Source organism: Rhinatrema bivittatum, chromosome 7 (assembly GCF_901001135.1).
Source record: "Rhinatrema bivittatum chromosome 7, aRhiBiv1.1, whole genome shotgun sequence".
NCBI classification, from domain to species: domain Eukaryota; kingdom Metazoa; phylum Chordata; class Amphibia; order Gymnophiona; family Rhinatrematidae; genus Rhinatrema; species Rhinatrema bivittatum.
The window spans coordinates 108753107-108775797 of NC_042621.1; the positions used below are offsets into that span (position 1 = coordinate 108753107).

Genomic DNA, 22691 nt, shown 5'->3' on the forward strand with positions numbered 1-22691 from the left:
GTGGTAGGCCACAGTGACGCCATCTTGCGAACATTTGTGTGCGTGCCATCTTGCCCTCCATAGGACGTCAGTACATGCAGTGCGTCGGCTCCTTGCGCCCCGCCCCACCTGAGTACTTGAAATTTGTATTCATAAAAGTTTAAGTGCAAGCCAAGATTGAGAGAGAGAGCGAAGCTACCACTGCCAGTGGTGCCGTCAACCAAGAAACCTAAGCGCCTTGCTCTCTGCAATGCTTGCCATATTAGAGCCTTACAGTCTGACCTGGACTCCAACTTATGTCAGCACTGTGAGGAAGCCCAAGGAGAATTGGCCTCCTTGGACTTTGCTAAGCCAGGCTTCTCCCATTCGGATGACGGATTGGTCACTGCCTTAACTGGAAGTACGCCAGACTTCAGTATCCCCTTAACAGAGTCATCCGTTAAAGAGGGAAATTCAGCTGGTCCTACCCCAGTACCTCCTGGATTAGGCATGGACCTGGCTGCCTTTTCCTGGGTGGAGTTTTTCCAGGGGCTGCAAGCCTTCAGACAGGCGCAGTCTACTGCCTCATTTGCCCCTGTCTGGACGAAACCTCAGCCAGTGACCCCGCCCTCTCCCATTCCTAGTGGTAGACCCTGAGGTATGCCTTGCCTTACAAAGGGTATCCCTGGCAGGGAACCGGGTGGCACGAATGAAGAGAAGGATCCATATACCTTGGAAGATGGGGAAATCCCCTCTGGGTTAGAACCATATCTGACCATGTTTCGGTTCTTTCATAGAGATGAGTTGCCGGCCCTGGTTTCCCAGACCCTGAAGATGGTGGGAGTTCCAGGGGTGGATTCTATGAGAGAACAAAAGAAGAATCCCATTCTGGTTTCCCTGCAGAAAGCCTCCTGCTACTTTCCAGTGATGGGCACCATCCAGGAGTTGATTGATCTGGAATGGGATGCCCCAGAAGCAAGTTTTAAAAGGGGCAGGATGTTGGAAGCTCTATACCTTCTGGACCCAGTGGTAAGAGAATGTTTGCATTTCCCTAAGGTGGACACACTGGTCTGTGCCGACTCTTAACAAACAACTATCCCAGTGGAGGGAGGAGTGGCATTACAAGATGTGCATGATAGATGGATCGAGTCTATCCTTAAACAAGCCTTTGATGCTGTAGCAATGACCTTACAGATTGCTTCTTGTTGCACTCTGGTGACTCGTTTGTGTTTGCTTCTCTCTCAGGAGATTGATGACTCGGGGGTGAATTCCAAAGCGGTTTTGGAAACTGCTGCCGCCTTTTTAGCAGATGCAGGCTCTGATTTAGTTTATACTTTGGCCAGAGGAGAGGCCTCAGTGTGGTGACCAGATGACAGCTATTGCTGCGGAATTGGTCAGCTGATGCAACCTCCAAAGATTTACAAAGATGCCCTTTAAAGAATCACTCCTTTATTTATTTATTTAACATATTTATATACCGTTTTACCAATGAGATTTTGACCAAAGTGGTTTACAACAATGTATTCGTGAGCGAGTGGAAAAGCTGGCCAGTAAATGGGGCGAATCTCCAGTTCCCCAGTTACTGGAAGATAAGAGGAAGCACTACAGTGCCCCTCGCCTAGCAGGGGTCATTCCAGGGGTTTCTAGCATTTTCACCCCTACAGAAATTCTCCATTTCAGATGTCTCCTCCCCTTGGGAGGTTCCAGCCCTTTTGTACCCAGCAGCCCAGGAGAGGTTTAGGTTCAGGCTCATCCCGAACCCCCAATGAAATTTTACCGACCCACCTTCGGGATGAGGAGATAGGGAGAGTTGTCTGTCTCCCTTTTTACCAACTATGGGTCGAGATTACTTTGGACAAATGGGTCCTGGAAGTCATTCGAGAAGGATATGATCTGGAATTCCACAGCACTCCTCGGGACGTATTCATGATGTCTCCTTGCCACTCCCAACACAAGAAGCAGGTAGTGGAGATTACTCTTCTAAGACGCTTCAGGACGAGGGCTGTGATCCCAGTACCTATATCCCAGGAAAATACGGGGCGTTATTCCATCTATTTTGTTGCACACAAGAAGGGAAGGTTCTTTTTGCCCCATCCTGGACCTCAAATGTCAACTGTCACTTGCGAGTTACTCATTTTCACATGGAGACCTTGCGCTCCATGATAATGGCCGTACAACCGGGAGAGTTTCTAATCTCACTGGACCTATCCAAGGCCTACGTACATATTCCAATCTGACAGGAACACCAATGTTTCCTACTCTTTGCTGGGTCATCATTATCAGTTTTGGGCGCTGCCCTTTGGCCTAACACTGCCCCCAGAACTTTTTCCAAGATTATGTTGGCTGTGGCGGCAGCATTGAGAAAAGATGTTATCCTGGTGCACCTATACTTGGACGATTGGCTGATCCAGGCCAAGTCCGTGGAAGAGAGCCTCCTGGTGACAAACAGGGTGATCTCCTTGTTACAGGAACTCGGTTGGGTAGTAAACCTTACCAAGAGCGGCCTCAAGTCTTCCCAGTCCTTGGAGTATTTGGGAGTTTGGTTCGACACCAGGCGGGGCAAGGTCTTCATTCCGACCACACAGATATAGAAGTTGATGTTCCAGGTGTGTCATTTGGTGAACACGGTATGCCTGACAGTGTGGCGCAATCTCCAGTCATCTGTTTGATGGCAGCAATCCTGTGCCGTGGTCGAGGGCGCACATGTCCACTTCAATGCTCTCTGCTATCATGTTGGAACCCACAGTCCCAAGACTATGTAATTTGTCTCCACTTACCAATGGAAGTCTGCTCCTGCCTCCAGTGGTGATTGCAGGAAGCGCATTTGAGCAGGGGTTGTCTCTGTCCTTCCTGAACTGTCTGGTACACGACAGATGCAAGTCTCCGGGCTGGGGAGCTCACTCTCAGGAGCTGACTGCCCAGGGATGTTGGACGGAAGAAGAGGCCCTCTGGAACATCAATCGCCTGGAAGCCGAGCTGTCAGATTGGCATGTTTACAGTTCAGCCACAGACTCCATGGCCAAGCAATCTGCGCGATGTTGGACAATGCAACGACTGTAGCCTACATCAACCACCAGGGAGGAGCCAATAGTCAGCAGGTGTCACTGGAGATAGATCTCCTTATGAAGTGGGCAGAAGGACATCTACAGATGATCTCAACCTCCCACATCGCAGGAAAAGACAATGTCAGAGCAGACTTTCTAAGCAGGGAGAGTGTGGATCCAGGAGAGTAGGGGTTGTCAACTAAAGCATTTCAACTGATAGTAGATCGCTGGGGCCTCCCATCAGTCGACTTGCTGGCCGCATCTCACAATACGAAGGTTCCTCGATTCTTCTGTCGCAGAAGAGATCCAGGTCCCTGAGAATCGAAGCACTTATTCAGATCTGGCCGGAAGACAAGTTGCTATACGCCTTCCCTCCATGGCACCTGCTGGGCAGGGTCATTCGCAGAATCAAATACCACAGGGGACTAATCCTACTGGTAACTCCGGATTGGCCCACGTATCCGTGGTATGCGGACATGCAGAGACTCCTGATGGGGAACCCCCTGTGCCTTCCACCATACAAGGACCTGTTGCAGCAGAAACCGGTCCTTTACGAGGATCTGACTCAATTCTGTCTTATGGTTTGGCTCTTGAGAGGGCTCACCTGATGAAGTGGGGATATTCTGTGGTGGTGATTGTCACTTACTCCGCACTCGGATGTTCTCCACTTTCCTAGCATATGTGCGGGTCTGGAGACTATTTGAGGTCTGGTGCGAAGAACGCGGGGTCCTACCTCAGACGGTCAAAATCCTACTTATTCTGGAATTTTTGCAGGATAGCTTGAATAAAAGTTTAGCCCTTAACTCCTTGAAGGTACAAGTAGCGACTCTCCTATTTCAGGATTGGGGTGAATGGGGCCTCCCTGTCAGCTGATTTTGATAAGATCCATTTTCTTAAGGGAGTGAAGCACCTTCAATCTCCCTTATGGTATGGAATCTTAATTTAGTACTGGATTTTTTGGCAGGTCCTTCCTTTCGACTGCTGCTCAGTCTTTCCTTGCATTTATTGACCTGGTGGCTATATTCTCGGCACATTGCATCTCTGAACTGCAGGCATTGTCGTGTCGGGATCTCTTCCTCTGGATGACTCCAGGAGTGTTATAGCTACGTACTGTTCCATCCTTCTTGCCCAAGGTAGTATTGGAGTTTCATTTGAACCAGTCCATTTCGTTACCATCCCTAGATAAACTCAAGGATGCGGAAGAATATAGGTTCCTCTGTCATTTGGATGTCAAGAGACTTCTAGTGCGGTATCTGGAAGTTTCAGAACCGGTCTGAAAGACCTGTTTGTGCTTCATGGCAGAAGGAAGAAAGGCGAAACAGCTTCATGAGCTGCCACAGCTCTCTGGATCAAGGAGGTGATCACAGGAGCCTATGTGGATGCTGGAAAGCCATAACCACCTCAGATTAGATCTCATTCCAGTAGGGCTCAGGTGGTCTCATGGATGGAGGTCAGACTGTTGTCTCCCATCAATATCTGCCGTGTGGGAACGTGGTCTTCCTTGCACACCTCCAGGTTTTATCGCCTGGACATTCAGGCCCGAGAAGACCCCTCCTTTGCACGGGCGGTGTTGACTGGGCCACAGGCAGCCTCCCACCCTGATCAGGTGTAGCTTTTGTATATCCCTTTGGTACTGAGTCCATCTGGCTACACGCTAGGAAATGGAGAAATTACTTACCTGATAATTTTGTTTACCTTAGTCTAGTCAGATGGACTCGGCATCCCGCCTTTGGCTGCCCAAGATCTGCGCCCCAGGTTCTCCCTTGGAATGGGCTTCGAATCCAAGGAATCACGGGTAAGTGTTTATCTAATCCCTAGGTTGAGGTACCTATATTCTTACTGGAATTCAGTGTTTATGGTTGGTTGAGTACAGTTACGGTTATCCGTTTTTTAGTCATATTTTCGATTAAGTCCTTTAACTAGTGTGTCCACAGTGGCTTTTGAAGAGAATACTGGAGAGCTGAGGTCCCTGCCTGGGTATATGTACAGTGACTTTAGCTTTGCAACCTAACTCAGTCTCCATTTGCTGGCAGGGGAGCATATCTCCATTGGTCCTGAGTCCTTCTGTCTACACTAAGGAAAACAAAATTATCAGGTAAGTAATTTCTTCATTCATAAAGGTGATTTGCGGAATAGCCGCTGCTTATTATTGGCATTAGTAGCATAGGATCTATTTAATGTGTGGGTACTTGCCAGCTACTTGTATCCTGGATAGGCCACTGTTGGAAACAGGATGCTGGGCTTGATCGCCCTCTGACTGACCCAGTATGGCAACTTCTTATGATCTTACCTGGATGCCAATAAGTGTTTAAGTTCATTGTTGAAAATACTCTTTCACTTCTGTTTCCCGATTCTTCTGGATGTTTACTGGTTAAAAAAAAAAGAATTAAAACAAAATGAGGGTATGTTTTATCCAGTGTTTTTGATAATGAATGTTTGTAAGCTTGTCTGCAGTCAGCTTGGTACATGAATACTGGCAGACTGGTATCAGGACAGAAGTATATATACAGTGACATAAGTGAGCCTGTTAGCTCTGTGACCATCTGCTGGTTGGCTTGCATAACCCACTGATCTGGCCTGGTCTGATTGTATTAAAGGAAAGGAAATTATCAGTAATTTCACCATCTCTCTCATTAACAGCATGCAGCTAATGATGGAATGGGGACGAACTGGACTCTTGATCTTTGTCACTTTCAACACAGTCAATCACCAAATCTCGCTAACCAGATTAGCACAAATATGCGTAATGGGTATCGCCCTTAACTGATTCCACTCTTTCTTGACCAGCAATCTTCAGAAACAGTTTAGGGCACAACATCCTCCATATCTTTGCCCTTACTTTTGGGTGTGCCTTAAGGCTTCCTGTTGTCCCCCCATCTTCTTCAGTGTTTACCTCCATCCGTAGCAGCTATCATCAGAAGCTTGGGATGTAAAGATTATAACTACATCAATGATATACACATACATCTCCCACTACAAGGCTCTTGGAATAACACAACACTTCTCAATTTATAATTCAGAATAGTAACACCTTGGATGATTTCCAGTTGACTTCAATTAAAGATAAGACAATAGATCATCTGGCTAAATTATAGCCTTCCACTCACTCTTAATATCATCACCTTATTCCCATAACAAGAGGTTATAGGTTTAGTAGTTATTTGTGACTCAGCCTTACTATGGAGAACCAGATGACAGCAGTAACTACAAAAGCCATTTGGCATGGTAAAATTACTACACCCTTTCCTACAGCCATCTGATTTCAAAATCAGTAGTTCTTTCTACACTACTGTAACACCAGACTACTGTAACACCATTTCTCCATGGACAAGCAGCGTCAATATTGGCCATATAAGTAGATGACATCTGATGGTGCTATCATGGAACATACTTTCAGAGCTCACAAAGACCCAGAAGGCTTTCTGAGCATATGCTGGTAGTCCCACACAAATCTTAAGTCTTTTCTCTTCCACTGAAGAGAGAGGATATGTTTGATCTCTCTCCAAACTTTAGCCACTTGTCTCTTTTCAGGGTATTATTTTTCAATTTGTTTTAATTTTTTTCTGCAGTGCATCCCACCCTTTTTTTTTTCTTTTTCAAGCCTCCTCAAAAACTTTTTTTTTTAAAGCAATTTTCCCCCCTTTAAATATTGGGTAAAAGACCTTTTAAGAGCACTTCAAAATGCGACATCAAAATGTTCAGCTTCAACCTCCAAGACCATTTAGTGCTGCCTCTAATTGTGAGACTTGAGTGCAGATGTCTCCTCAGGGCCTATTTTACAGATGTCTAAAATTGAAGTATCTCTTCATTTCTCCAGAGAAAAAGAGAAAACATCCAAGAGACTAGTGCCTAAAACCAGCAGGTCATAGTCGTCTTAAGACCAGCACTGAGACTCTCCGATGTCTCACTCAGGGCAAAAAAAGGGAGAAGAAATCTTTGGCATCAAAATAGTGTGGTGCCTGTTTGAAGAAGCCCCTGATCAACACTTCTTTGGTGCTAAAGGCATTGTTATCAAACCATCCTCAGTGCCATCAAAATCAACTGTGTCTGTGGCAAAGGTCACTGTGCTATTGCACTTTGGTGTGGAAAGTACCTCTGCTCATTCTCCTTTTGGCATTGCACCGCACTCTTCTTGGCATGGGGCTTTATCATTAAAGACACAGCTTCTACTACCATTGCAGGATAAGGATTCTTCTCCCATTCTGATATTAGAATCTGATCATATTTCATCAGTAATACCTCTTCCTGCTCCAGATCACCATACTTTCATCCAGAAATTGTGATTGGAGTCTGTGGATAAGTATTTAAAAAAAAAAAAAAATCCCTACTAGCACCATCACTTCAGTTTCAGTTAGAGTTTGTTCTGGAAACTTTTGCCAATCAATTGGAATCTCAATATCCCTTCCCTCCATTCCAAAGAAGGAAAGACGTGTCAACTGAAAAATCACACAGTTGTCCTCCTAGGGACAGACCTTCATTTGATGATCTTCCAGTTATCCTCTGTTTCTCATTCATCTTACGACTTCTGTTCTTACCAAACACAAGACAAATCACAGGATTACCATCAGATCCCTCCCCTGAGGCAGCCACGACTATTTCTCCATCTGAGGATATGTCCTACCCAGCTTTTCTTCAAAAAATGGCAACTTCTATACAATTCTCACTAGAAGGGATGGAACTGAGGGAAGGTATCTTTGATGTCTTAAAGTACATACAGGCTCCAAAGCAAATAGTGGCAGTTCTGCTCCATAGAGTTCTCCAAGAGTTGGAGTCATGGATGTGTCAAATCCTGCTTACATTTCCAATAGCAAGGAGATTGGATCTGAAATACAAAGTGCAGCCATGTCTGTCATAAAAAGATTCAGCTTCCACATGAGTCTGTAGTGATGGAGTTGGTACTCAAAAAGTGAAGCGTTCAAAAATGTATTCCAGTACTCGTCCAGGGAAAGATTCAAAACTGCTGGATAGTACAGCAAAGAAAATTTTTCAATCCTACATGTTAACATCAAAGATATTAGCTCATCACTGTGATATGGTCCAATACATGTACAACATCTTACTAAAAATGAGGTATGCCTCTTCTCAGCTTCCATCCAATTCTCAGGTCATTTTACTCCACATCAGGAATGAAGCAGACGAGAATGCAAAACTGTATGTTTCTCATATGATTTCTACAGTACTGCTTCAAGGTCTTCAGTCATAGTAATAAGACTATAGGAGGATTGCTTGGTTAAAGGCATTAGTCTGCATGAGGATGTACATGACAATGTAGCAGACATCCCATTCACAGGGGATAACTTGTTCAAAGAAAATTAAAGGAGACAGTGGAAGTATCAAAGGATCATTGGTCTACAAGCCAAATGCTGACAGCAGCTACTTTACACCAGCAAATCTCATACTAAAAAGTATCATCTTCAAACATATAGACAGCATTACTTCTTTCTTCGCAGGAGATACCAACCCTACCTGTACCAAAGACCATTTCTGCAGCAGCAGGGCAGGTAGTGCACAAACAAAAGAGCTCAACCAAGAGCTGCTCAGCAATCTTTACAAAAATCCTTGCCTAATCATGACCGACCATTGGGTTCTGAAAAATCTTTCTCTTCACACCCTTCTAGTTACTCAGTGTATTCCTCTGGAGCAGTTGCAGATCCTACAAGCCAAACGTTCAATTCTCCTGACAGTGAAGGCAATATAGCTAGTCCAAACTGTGGGGGGGGGGGGGGGAACCAAGGGATTCTACTCAAAATATTTTCTCATTCTAGAAAAGATGCGGGGTCTACAGCCTGACTTAGACCTCGGGCATCTGGCCAAAACCTAAGGATAAAAAGTTCAAAATGACCTCACTAGAGGTAATTCTTTGATATTTAAAAATTAACAACTGGCTAACTACTTTTAGATCTGAAGGATGTCTAAATGTATATTCCATTCACGAGAGTAATAGAAAGTGCCAGTGGTTCACAGTAGTGGAAGAACATTGCCAATGTTTTCTACCTTTTGGACTCGTAGCAATGCCAAGAATATTTACAAACTGTCTTGCGGTAGTGGCTGCCCATGTGACAAAAAAACAATATTTTTGTATTCTCTTACTTAGTCAGCTGGATCATTTCACCTGTTAACAGATGAGCAGTTTGGCTTACCCCCCATGATCTTCTCCAGACTATAGACAGTGCAAAACACTTCTGATTGCACCATCACAGGTAGGAGAAAATAGGAACGAGCTTCTCCTCCACTGACATCTCTACACTGGCTCCCGATCTCTTCATGCATCAAATTCAAAATCTTGTCCTCGCCGTCAAAGCAAAGGAAGGCATCACTCATACTTACATGCCTGAGAAAGTGAAAAGCTACTACTACACCAGAAATCTAACCACACTGCCTCATAAAGCTATTCTGCTGAAGAAAAGATCTAGGACATTCATAGGCACAGCACATGAACTGTTAAATTCTCTCCCCTTCCTGGCCTGCGAGATACCACAGAGTACATGACATTCCATTGCCAACTGAAAACCTGGCTCTTCAGTTAAATTATAGGCTAAAACATCTCCCCCACCGCCCCAATCACTGACAAAAGGCAACAGACAGTCATAAACCTAGACAGTATGAACTCAGCTCATGGCCGAGGGTATGAATCATTGATTTTCAGCCTTCCTCACAACATTGCCTTTAGTTTTTTATTTTATTTGTAGTGAGGAACTGTATCTAGTATGATTAATTTATCTGTCATGCTGACTTTAATATGTGTGGAATTTGTCTGTTTCACTGACTTGGCTTGTAAAGCTATCCAGTATGTAAAACATCCCATTCTATTTTTAATTTGCTAGGAAGTGGCTGCCCAGTCACAAAAAAGCAATAGAAATCTAAATTTAAATGTAATTTAAATATTAGAGAAACCCAACCAAGGCCAACAATAGACTCTTGGTTGGATTATATCCGATATGCCTTGGAAAAAAGGAATTACTATCCTTATTAGATTGTAAAGAAAGGTATCTTAAGTATGAATATGTATAGTGACCTTTTCTGCAATATTTTACTGAAAACACTGGCTTAATTTGCTGCTGAAACTTAGAAATTGCTTTCTGTATGGCTGATGATAATTCTCTCTCCTTATATTTTTTTTTCCCTGATAGGAATGGAAATTATCTAATGTATGCTTACGCACAAGTATAATTTGGTGGTAAACTTGTATAGTTTCCTAATACTTTGTAAACTGTTAAGTTCAGTTGTACAAACCTATGGAATATGTAGCGTGGAAAGCTGTATATTCTCCTGTATGATGGTACAATTGTAAAACACAAACTAAATGGAAAATTTAAGAAGAAAAGAATGAGCAGGGGCAATATATTTTGAATGGGGCAGTGCTTGCTAACTCTAACCAGGGAAAAATGCCAAGCACATTAAGCAACAATTAATAAACTCGGGACTTTGTGCAGAAAACAGCAGCCAAAGTTGAGCCCATGTCGGCATACATTTAAGAGGTTGGAAGTAGGCTATATAGGTATGTCAATCTTCCACACTATAAAGATTTTGTCAAGCTGCATTTTTGGTTTTGCCTACCTTTCCTGAAAGCGCATCCAGATATTAGAAAAGGTACAAGAAAGGATCATAAAGCTAATGAAGGGGATACAAGGACATATAGTTGAGCATTAAAGATGGGGGTTATTTTCTTCATAAAAACAATTGCAGGCAAATGTATTAAGGAATTATTTATTTATTTATTTTACATGAAGGCAATATGAAACATTTTGCCAGGGATGAGGCATTGCTGCAACACTAAACCACTTCAAAAGAAAATTAGCTAAGTTTGTGGAGAAAAAAAGATCATTGGCTATAATATAGACTCTAAGGAAAAATGTGGATACAGAGACCTCACGTAATTGCCATATTTGAGGTGTGGAAGGCAATTTTTTTCCCTCTGATCATTGGTGCCAACTCTACCCTTACAATTATTTTTTTTTTTTGGCCTTCCCTGAATTACGACATAGTGTAAATTTAGTAGTTAGGTTGAGAACAGACCAGAAATCCAGTTTTCTAACTGTAGCTGTCTTGTGCTTGTTTTTTGTCCACACAGGTGAGGTTGCCCCCCAACATCAATGATGAGGTAGATGAGGATCCAACAGGGAACAAAGCACTGTGGGACAGGGGACTTCTCAATGGAGCCTCCCAGAAGGTAAAAATAAGAAGGGAAACCAAGTTTCTGAATTGGAGTATATATGGGTAGGGTGGCATTCATAGTAGCATAGATGCTATCAGGTAAGGAACAGTTGGTCCATCTTCCTCTGCCTTAAGTGCTGTATCTAAGTATGTTTCCTAGGAGTTAGCCATACAAGCTTTACACACCTGCATGATATTGCTGCTTCTCCTTTTTATCCATAGTACTAAGGCCCTGCTACCCTGCAACATGGTTCCTCTTCTTGGGAGCTTGTGAAGCAGCTGCACTAGATTACTGTGCAAGTCTTCAACTGCTTTATGACCCCTTTTTGGTCCTCTATTGTTCTGGGTGATGGAGTATACCTGTTTCCATACCTAAACTACTACTACTACTATTATTACTACTACTACTACTACTATTACTACTATTTCTTCTTCTTCTTCTTCCTCTTCCTCTTCTTCTTCTTCTTCTCCAGAAATGACACCATACTTGAGGTGAGGTCTCACTAGTTACATATAGAGTAGCAATACTATCTTTACTGTTGGTGATACCTCTCCTTATGCACTTGAGTATGCTGTTAGCTTTCTCTGCCACTTTATTACACTGGCTATTAACATTCAGGTCATCTGAGGCACTGACCTCGGGTCACTTTCCTGTTTAATAGTTGCTAGTTCTTGTCTTCTTAACAGTTCAGAGGCTAGGTGTGAGAATTGAATACAGGATTCTTTAGCATTGGTTAACAGGCTTATAAGCAATGCAGTGAGGCTTTCAGAGTCTTCATACTGGGTCCCAACTTGAAATAAGGTTAGTATGCAATTATGGTTTGCTGTGGTAAGACACAATAGGGAAAACTAATTCTCTCAAGGTTACAGTCAGCAGCAGATCTACATATACCCTCTTCCACCATGATGTTCATCTTCAGATCATATGGCAAAAATGACACTCACCCTTTTCACCTTTGGACAATGTTTTGCTTTGTTTCAGCACATAAAGCAGATGCTCTGTAGCAGCTACCCTCAAACTACTGTATTCTCCGAAATTGTACCGATAGCAGCATGGGATCTATTTACTGTTTGGGACCTTGATAGGTACTTGTGACCTGGTTTGACCACTGTTGGACACAGGATCCTGGACTTGATGGATCCTCAGTCTTAGCCAATTTGGCAATTCTTATGTTCTTATGTTAGCCCTTTATACCTCAATTTGAACTGTCTTTCCTAGAAAAACATGTAACAAATAAATAAATGATAATGATGGTATTTTCATATGTGTATGTAGAATACCCAGAGGTCTTGTTTGTATACAGAGAGCTATATTAGTGCTAGGCTACAGAAACTCAGCTGAGCTATATCAGTGCAAGTAATTAATTTCTCATGTCCTCCTTATCGTGCTTTTTGGAGACCTTTACATGAGACACAAATAGCAGTGCATATTTTGTTTTACAGGCTGAGGTGATCATGAATTACCACGTGGGAGAGACAGTGCTTTCCTTACAGAAAACCACTTTGATCCCAGGAGGCTCTGAGTCCTTGGTGTATACCACCTTGTCAGGAGGCATTGGCATTCTGGTTCCTTTCACATCGCATGAGGTAAGCATTCCCTGTCTTTACCACCAGAAGGTGTTGGTGCTTTGTATATACTGAAAATAACCCATCTGCATGAGCTTATTTTATACTATGTCAAAATCTGAAGATAGATACAGGAAAAGAGAAGCACAGGATCAGAAAATGTATTAAATAGATTATTGGCAAGAAAGGTTTAAACTAGTGATGCTAGATTATTAGGAAAGTTGCAAAACAAGCCTGGGATTGCAGCAGATCACAGGGCCCTTCTGCTGCCTTTTTATTCATCTTGTCATCTTCTGTGTAGTCTCTTGGCATTCCCTTAGGCATATCACCCACTAGTACTGATTCCCTGGTCACTGGTTCTTAGTTTTATCCTGGGTCCTCAGGAGCATGATCTTGACTTTGTCATGTTCTTTGAAAAGTATAATTGCAAAGCCAGCCTGACACCCCAAGTACCTCCGGCCTGAAATTATGCTCAGTCCTGCCTGTATTATATAGGGTTGTCACCGTGCAGTAACTAGCTGCCCCAATGAAAGCACTCTGGTGGAGTTGTTGATTCCCCTGTTGGAATATGGTGGCTGCAATTGCTACACTCACTATGGGAAGTGGGCACAAAATTAGAGGCCGTGAACCTCAAAACTGTGTTGTGCTTGGGCTAGAATTTCAAGACTGGTGATTTTGCATTGTAGTGCAGAGGTTTCATTCTTGGTCCAGGACTCTGCTCTCTATGGTCAAGTGAGGACACTGCAGAGACAGCATTCACAGTCCCTGGGAAGGAAGGTGGGGGGTAGTATCCTACCCATTGCTCAATAGTGACAATTAATAGCCAAATTTGTGGTCCACATTATCGCATTCCAGAAGGAACTGTGGTTTGTGGCCTCTGGACAAGTATTGGTTGCTGCAACAGCTAGGCTTAGTAAGGCAGGCAGAGGATCTAAAATTACTGAGGGAAAACCCCAGTTCCTGAACATACCCAGATCAGTCCAGACCAGTGGGTTTATGCATCCCTAGCAGCAGATGGAGGCAGAGAACAAAACCGGGGCACTGCTACATAACCGAGCATGCCACCTGCAGTCCCTCAGTATTCTCTGTCTCCAGCAGATAGAGGTGCAGTCCTGACTGATCTGGAGTTGGAAATTTTGGAGCTGCTTCTCAAAGTGCCAGGTTCCTTAGTGGGCCATCCCTCGAGTTGAGCTGTGTGAACTGGGAGTTGGATACCCCTGACTGTAGATGCCCGCGGATTCTAGGGCCCCTGATAGTCAGAGGACTGGCTCCCTCTTCATGCCCTGAGGTCCCCTTCTCTCCGCCACTGACACTGTCAGGGAAGTATCCCTTTAAGGGTTTTTTCCCCTTTTGGTTGGGTTTTTGTTTAAAAAAAAAAAAATGGTTTGTCCTTTGGTTTTGTTTGCGGAGGGCCTGCGGTGCAGGACCGGGGCAGTCGACTTGGGTGAGTAACAGGTTGCTGAGAGAGGAGGAGCGTGCTGCTGGCTAGCATACTGTGGGGGGGATTTCCTGATGGGGCCCAATCGCACCAGTGCACCGCAATTTATCTTTAATTCAGGTGGCTGTGGCTGTTTTTAGCCGCTCGTTTGCTGCCCACCCTCCGCTCCGACCACGTGTTTCAGAGGGCTTCCCTGGCAGGGATTCCCCTTGTGGCCGACCACGATTTTGGTCTGTTCGGAGTCCCTTTCACGTGCGTGTGCTTCCCGCCGCTGTCGACCTTCTCACGCACCTTTAGGGGTCATGCGACAACGCAGCCTAGTTTTTAGCAATGTGGTGCGGCCTTCCCAGAGCAGCAAAGTTTTTCAGCGTAGTGGTTGGGTATGTCCGAGAAATCGTAGGTAGAGCCCTGTAGGGCTTGCGGTGCCTGGTCTGCCCACCTGAATTCCTTTCCCTGTGCATTGGCTGTGCTTCGGGGGGAGGGACCCTTCACTAAGGATCCTAAGACCTGGAGGCCCTCTCGGTTCGCAGGGCCTGCGGTGGGGGCCAAAGTGGGGACTCCTACCCCTGCGGTTCCCGAGGAGTATCGCAGCCAGGGAGTGCCAACCACCGGTGTCTCTGGTGAATATCCTCCACCTCTTTCTCCTGCAGCACAGGTTTGTGAGGATAGCGTTGAGGGGGCGGTCTCCGAGCCCAGTAGCCCTGAGGGAGTTACTGAGGGCCTGGGGAGTTTTTCTCCAGAGTTTGTTTTGCTGAGGCACAAGGCTTTCCTGGCAAGCAAGGCAGCTAAGCAAAGGCCAACGGAGAGGCCTTCTAGGTCCTCCAAGAGACCTCTGGCGTCTGCAGGGTGGCTTCGGTGTGGCCAGAGCAGCATCGCAGGTTTTGGTCCATGCTTATGGATCTGACCCCGAGAGATCTGAAGGACTCTGATGAACCGCAAGATGAGGGGGCATCCTCTCCGGCGGAGCTCGAGGAAGACCCAGATTCAAATCAGACTCCAGGTTTGGATGGGAGCAAGGATGAACTGGACCTCGCGGATGTAGCTGGCGTGGAGGGGGCTGACCCCCTGGTGGAGAGCTTGTTTAAGAAGGAAGAACTCAGGCTGCTTATTCCTCAGGTGTTGGAGGACCTGGGTGTCAAGTTGACTCAGGAGGAGTCTGACAACAAGGGCATTATTCCAGTGCTTGAGGGTCTGCCCAGTGCCTTTCCCATTCCGAAGAAGATCCAGAAGCTCATTAATCAGGAATGAGACTCCCCAGAAGTGGGCTTAAAGATTGGAAGGGCCCGTGGCTAAGCTGTACCCCTGTTGAAGGAGCATTTGGATCGCTTTAAAACGCCTAAGGTTGATGCGGCGGTATCTGCAGTGACCAAGAAGACTACGATTCCGATGGCGGGGGCAGTACCCTGAAGGATATCCAGGATCGTAAGCTGGAGGTTCAACTGAAGTGCATGTTTGAGATGTCGGCATTGAGTTTCTGGATGGCAGTGAGCGCTAGTATGATGCAGCGTGCTTGTTTGTGCTGGATCCAGAAGCCGCAGGAGCAGCCGTCTACAGGTGTGCTATCCCACACACAGGCGGTCCGTCTGGAGGCGGGTGTGGCCTATGTGACAGATGCTTTATATGATTTGGTGCGCTCCACAGCTAGAAGTATGGTCTCAGTGGTGGTGACCTGACAAGTCTTATGGTTGTGCAATTAGCAGACTTGTGGTCTAAGACGCAATTGTGTAACCTTCCCTTTAAGGGAAAGCTGCTGTTTTGGGGAGGACCTGGACCAGCTCATGATGTCCCTGGGAGAAACCAAGGGCAGTCGCCTACCGGAAGATAGAAGAACGTCAAGAAGAGCTTTCCTGCTTGGCCTCGCTTTCGAGAATTGAGGAGGTTTCAGGCAGTAGAGGCTCCTCTTCCGCGGGGCAAAAGCAGTTGTTGAATCATCAACGTTGCTTTTGGGGGATTGGTCGGTCCTCCAGAGGCAGCTCCGGGCAGGGAGTCGGAACTGGTAAATCACCCCAATGAGGCCATGGGCACCCACTCCTCGTTGATGGCAGTAGGGGGCAGGTTGTCCATTTTTTTCGAGGAATGGGTCAAGATTACCTCAGACTGATTGGTTCTGGAGGTGGTATGGGACAGTTACACCTTAGAATTTTCTCGCCCACTCAGTGATGCCTTCCTGGAGTCGCATTGTTCTTCACAAAGAAATCGAATCGCAGTGGAAGGAACTCTGTGCAGGTTGATTAGCTTGGAAGCCATCCTTCTGGTTCCTCTGGCCAGGCAGGGGCAGGGAAGGTATTCCATCTACTTTGTGGTGCTGAAGAAGGAGGGCACCTTCCATACTATCCTGGACCTGCAGAAGGTGAGCTTGAGCTTGCGGGTGCCACGATTCCGATGGAGACTCTGCATACGGTGATTGTGGCCGTCCGCAAGGGCAAGTTCCTGGCATCCTTGGACCTCACTGAGGCTTATCTGCATATCCCTATCCGAAAGGAACACCTGAAGTTTCTGCGGTTCAAAATGCTGGATCAGCATTTGCAGTTTCAGGCCCTTCCCTTCAGGCCCGCCACGGCTCCTTGAACCTTCATGAAAGTGATAGTGGTGGTAGCGGTGGCCTTGAGACGTGAAGGGGTGTTGGTTCACCCGTCCATGGACAGATTGACTTATCCGGGCAAAGCTGGAGGAGGAGTGCAATCGTTCAGTGCAGCGAGTGAGACAGCTTCTGACCTCCCTGGGTCGGGTGATCAATGTGGCAAAAAGCCATCTGGTTCCCTCTCAATCTCTCGAATATCTGAGAGCCCTTTTCGATACCCGGCAGGGCAAGGTGTTTCTGACAGCGGGCAGAGTGGCGAAATTGCAGGCGCAAATTGCCCACTTGCTACATCTTGGATTACCTGCATGTCCTGGGATCCATGGATTGACGTTGGACCTGGTTCCATGGGCATTTGCCCACATGCAACCGCTACAGAGGGCATTGTTGTCTTGCTGGAATCCGTCAGAAGAGTATTATGTCCCCCTGCCTCTGATGCGGGAGGCCAGGTCCAGTCTGGCATGGTGGCTGTCTCGGCCCAATTTGGACAAGGGCATGGCTCTCGAAGTTCCGGATTGGCTGGTGCTGACCACGGATGCCAGCCTCAAAGCTGGGGAGCAGTGCGCATGGGACGCTCAGCTCAGGGTCTCTGGTCGATGGCAGAGAAGACTTTGTCTATCAATAGCCTGGAAACGAGAGCGTTCCGCAGGACTTTGGAGTTGTTCCTGCCCCTGGTTCAGAGTCGAATGATATAAGTGTTGTCAGACAATGCGACGATGGTAGCATACATCAACCACCAAGGAGGAACAAGGACTCACGCTGTGGCTCGGGAAGCTCAGCTGTTTGCATGGGCAGAGTCTCACATCGAAGGGATTGCGGCCTCCCATGTCACGGGAGTAGACAACGAGCAGGCAGATTTCTTAAGTCGACAACAACTAGATCCCAGGGAGTGGGAACTGTTCCTGGAAGGCTGGAACCACATTTGTGCCAGATGGGGGGTTTCTCAGCTGGATCTCATGGTGAAGGGAGCCAACTTGAAGTCGTTACGATTTTTCAGTTGCAGATGAGAAGTTGGCTCAGTGGGCCTAGATGCTCTGGTATGTTTTGGCCGACAGGGATTCTTGTTTGTGTTCCCTCCATGGCAGCTCATTGGGTGCGTGCTGCATTGCATAGAGGCGCATCCAGGGTTGATGGTTCTGGTTGTGCCGGAGAGGCCATGTTGTCCGTGGTTCGCAGACTTGGTGCATCTGGCGGAGGACAATCCTCTCCAGTTGGCTAATCTGCAGGGGTTGCTGCAGCAGGGTCCCTTATTTTCTGATCGGGAGGATTGCTTCTGCCTCGCGGCTTGGCTTTTGAGAGGCGGCAACTGCACATGAAGGGTTATTTGGAGTTAGTTATTTCTACTCTTCTTCAGTCTTAACGGCCCTCTACTTCCATAGTTTATATCAGAGTGTGGAAGGTTTTTGAGTCAGCAGAGAGGTGGATCCTCTACTGGCTTTTGTTGCGCAGATTTTATCTTTTCTGCAACACAGTCTGTCCAAAGACCTGGCTTATAGTTTGTTCCAAGTTCAGGTTTCAACTCTGGATTGTCTCAGGGGCAAGGTGCAGGGCAGGCCGTTGGCCTCTTATGCCGATGTCATCCGTTTCCTGAAGGCAGTGAAGCATTTAAAGCCGCCGGTTCGCAAGCTCTTTTCGGACTGGAATCTCAACTTGGTCTTGAAGGTTCTCTGTGAGCCTATTTTGGATCCTTTTGTTCGAGCCTCCTTGAAGGATCTTATGTTGAAAGACAGTGTTTCTGGTCGCAGTCTGTTCAGATGTATTTCGGAGCTTCAAACTCTTTCTTGTCATGACCCTTTCTTATGTATTTCTACTGACAAGGTGTCTTTGAGTACGGTGCCTTCCTTTTTGCCAAAGGTGGTTTCTGTTTTCTATGTGAATCAAACAGTGGAGTTGCCGGGGTTCCCAGAATGGTCTAGGGACCCAACAATGGGGAGAGATCTTCACCTTCTGGATGTTTGGGCACTTCTGCGGTACCTGAAGTTTATCAATCCTTTCAGATGGTTGGGCCATCTTTTTGTCTTGTTCGGTTGAACCAGGAAAGGGGAGAAAGCGTCGATGGCTACTTTGGCTCACTGGTTGAAAGAAGCTATTTCTTTAGCCTATATTGCTAGGGGTCAAGTGGTCCTGAGTGGCCTTAAGGCGCATTCTACTAGAGCGCAGGCGGCCTCTTGGGCGGAGTGTCAATTGGTGTCTCCTCAGGAGATATGTTGGGCTGCTGTGTGCTCCTGGCTTCATACTTTCACCAAACATTGCCGTTTGGATGTTCAGGCTATGGAGGAGACTAATTTTGGTGAAAATGTGCTGAGAGCAGGTCTTTCGGGTTCCCACCTGGTGTAGGATTGCTTTGGTACATCCCACTGGTCTGGACTGAGCTAGGTAAGTTCAGGAAAGGAAAATTGGTTCTTACCTGCTAATTTTCATTCCCGTAATTCCACAGATCAGTCCAGAGACCTGCCCAGTATTGTGGCCGAAAGACTGATTTTCCTGGTGCAATATTGCATTGTCCTTGCCAGTTGCTGCAGTAAAGTTGATTTCATTAGGCGGTTACCAGGGCCCAAGTATCTTTGTTGGTTTTTGGTTTGTTTGGTTTTTTTTTGGGGGGGGGGGGGTTGTTTTGGGTTTTTTTGTTTTGTTTTGTTTTTGGATCTCCAGTTTAGGGGTTCCAACCCCGGGTGTTTTGTAGTTCACCCAGCAAGAGGGGAATTGTTTTAATCTTGGCTTGGGTACAGGTCAATACTGAGGGACTGCAGGTGGCATGCTCGATTATGTAGCAGTGCCTCAAAGTTTAGTGGTCTGCCTCCATTTGCTGGTAGGGATGCATAAACCCACTGGTCCGGACTGATCTGTGGTATTACAGGAATGAAAATTAGCAGGTAAGAACCAATTTTCTTGAAGTTGTGAATGAAGACTGATGGCATCATAGTACAACAGTCTGATATGAACTGGAAACCAAAAGGATCGGGTGGAAATTATTGGACCATTATAAAAAAAAACAATGCACAGGTGGTGTCCTATGTAGCAAAGTAATTTTTCCCTCAGAATTGTCAGAGAGGAAGACTGAATGGCCAGTAAAACCCTGAAGTATATTAGAGATTGCATCTCTTGTCTTTCTGTATAATGCTTTATTATAATGTTGTTTTCTTAACATGATGTGGGGAGAAAAGGTGGTCAGAATGAATTCATTCTGTGTTCTCTTGGTCTCTCTCTCTCTAGGATCATGACTTTTTCCAGCATGTGGAAATGCATCTACGTTCAGAGCACCCTCCTCTCTGCGGACGGGATCATCTAAGTTTCCGCTCTTACTACTTCCCAGTCAAGGTAGGGTGTATTGTGGAGCCCAGGAGCTATCATGGCTGTCAGTCACAGGATTTGGAGAGGTGATGGAGCAGGGCATTACAATATTTATACATATAGTGCATACAGTTTAATTTAACTTAGTATATTTATTTTCATAGCTTGTAGCCAGATGGACTTAGAACCAATGGGTTATATGCTCTCCTGCTTAGCAGATGGAGACGGAGTCAGGTTTTAAAGTTGATGTCGCCTTAGATACACCACTGCAGTGACCTCATGTGGACATGCTTTCCCTATCAGGATTGCTGTACTCTTTAGAAGAAGAAATTCTACCTTTAAATTGGAGAAAGATTGAGCCCTGCTCTCCTGTGGGTGATACCTAATGGGCCCTCCCCCAGTTGAGAATTCTTGAGGTGAATTCAGAGATCCCTCAGCGGTGTGCCTTGGTCTGGTAGACAGTTCCTGGCGTGGACTTTGCTGCTGAAGCATCTGAAAGGCAGCGGGTGCAGGAAGCTGAGCACGGCGGTGACGGCTAAAGCCCTCCCCCCCCCCCCCCCCCCCCCCCCCACACCGCAGCTGGAGACCATCTCTGTACTCAGTCAGTAAGCGCTGAGCCCAGGTAAGTAAAGAGAGAAGAGGTTTCCTTCTGATTCAGAGACGATGGAGGCGTTTCAGTAAGACTTAGAACCAATGGGTTATATGCTCTCCTGCTTAGCAGATGGAGACGGAGTCAGGTTTTAAAGTTGACACAGAGGCATTCAAACACTGCACGGAGCGGCAGTAGCCACAGAGGCATTCACGGAGCAGGATGCCAGTGGCCAGTAGTTGGTGTTCCACCTTCACGGAGCGAAAGGATGGAGGGCTGCTATCTCAATAAAATAAAATAAAAACAGGGGTGGGTAAGAGTATGGGGTAAGGGTGTGGCCTGCTTCTTACAGCGGTTGCTACCCCTAATTGATTAGGGCTGGAGGGTACTGGAAGCCAATAGTAACAGGTGGGAGAGAAAAAAAGGGGAAACAAATGGATAAAGTGCGTAGCTTGCTGGGCAGACTAGATGGGCCGTTTGGTCTTCTGCCGTCATTTCTATGTTTCTACTTCCTCTGGTCTCCTTGCTCGGCGTGCCATACCAACAACGTTTCCGATTCCGTTGGGGTAAGGGGAAGTGGGTTGTTGAGTGGGTTGAGCAGTCCCCCAGTGGGCTAGGCCCCACTGTAGGCTCTATAGGCATATCATGTGGTAGGCCGCGGCGGCACCATCTTGCACATGTTTTTGTGTGTCTTCCATTACCCACCGTAGAGCGTCAGTACGTGCAGTGTGTGCCAGCTCTACGCATGCGCTGTGCGTGTAACATCACAAATACATGCGTGCAAAAGTGCACACATTTGTGTAGTAGCATGCATCCATACACGCACATCTTCTTAGGTGCAGAATTTAGGTAAAGCTGGGCGCACGGACTGTACGCGCATGTCACCGTGGCCCGCAGAGGCACTCAAAATCTGTAAACGCACATTTTCAAGCACCACGCAGTTACCATTCCTAATGGCTCCAGCAGCAAAGTAACATAAGCACCATTCTGTGCTGCTTGCCATATTAGAGCTACACAGTCTGACTTTGATTCTTATGTCAACACTGTGAGGAGGCCCAAGGAAATTTAGCCTCCCAGGACTTTGCTAAGCCCGGCTCCTCCCTTTCAGAGGATGGGTCAGCCACAATCTTAACCAGTAGTACCCCAGATCTGAGTTAAAGGTGGTCAAGAATTGGAAGCTCTTTACCCACTGGATCCGGCGGCGAGAGAACTCCTGCATTTCCCTAAAGTGGATGCGCTGGTTGTGCCATTTCGAAACAAACAACTATCCCAGTGGAGGGAGGAGCGCATGACAGGCGGATGGAGTCCATCCTTAAACAAGCCTTTGATGCAACAGCAATGACCTTACAGATTTCTTCCTGTTGTGCTCTGTTAGCTCGTTCATGCCTGCTCCTCTTTAAAGAGGTGGATGACTCAGGGACACATTCCAGAGAACCTATGGAGCTCATCTGCATTTTTAGCTGACGCAGGCACTGACCTAGTCCATACCTCGGCCAGAGGAGTGGCCTCAGTGGTAGCGGCCAAGAGACAGCTACGGTTGCGAAATTGGTCAGAAGACGCAACCTCTAAGGCAGACCTCACAAAGATGCCCTTTAAGGGATCACCTCTCTTCGGAAGTGAATTGGAAAAGCTGGCCAGTAAGAGGGGTGAATCTCCTGTGCCCTGGCTACCGGAAGATAAGAGAAAGCGGTTACAGCGCCCCTCACCTATGAGAGGTCGGTCCAGGGGCTCCCAATGCTTTTGGCGCTACAGAAACTCGACATTTCTAAGAAAACTAAAAAGTCATGGGATAGGAGGCGGTGTCCTTTCGTGGATTACAAACTGGTTGAAAGACAAGAAACAGAGAGTAGGATTAAATGGTCAATTTTCTCGTGGAAAAGGGTAAACAATGTAGTGCCTCAGGGATCTGTACTTGGACTGGTGCTTTTCAATATATTTATAAATGATCTAGAAAGGAATACGACAAGTAAGGTAACCAAATTTGCAGATATTACAAAATTATTCAGAGTAGTTAAATCACAAGCAGATTGTGAGAAATTGCAGGAGGACCGTGCGAGACTGGAAGATTGGGCT

General features: G+C 46.3%; 1 protein-coding gene across 1 annotated transcript in view; it reads left to right on the top strand.

Moving 5' to 3' along the window:
* The window catches only part of SF3B3 (splicing factor 3b subunit 3), a 247983-nt gene that overhangs the window by 220021 nt on the left and 5271 nt on the right, over positions 1–22691 (top strand). Inside the window, exons 23-25 of the mRNA XM_029608907.1 lie at positions 11074–11172; positions 12600–12743; positions 19952–20056. Of these exons, the coding sequence (XP_029464767.1) occupies positions 11074–11172; positions 12600–12743; positions 19952–20056 (348 nt within the window). The remainder of the gene's footprint in view (positions 1–11073; positions 11173–12599; positions 12744–19951; positions 20057–22691) is intronic.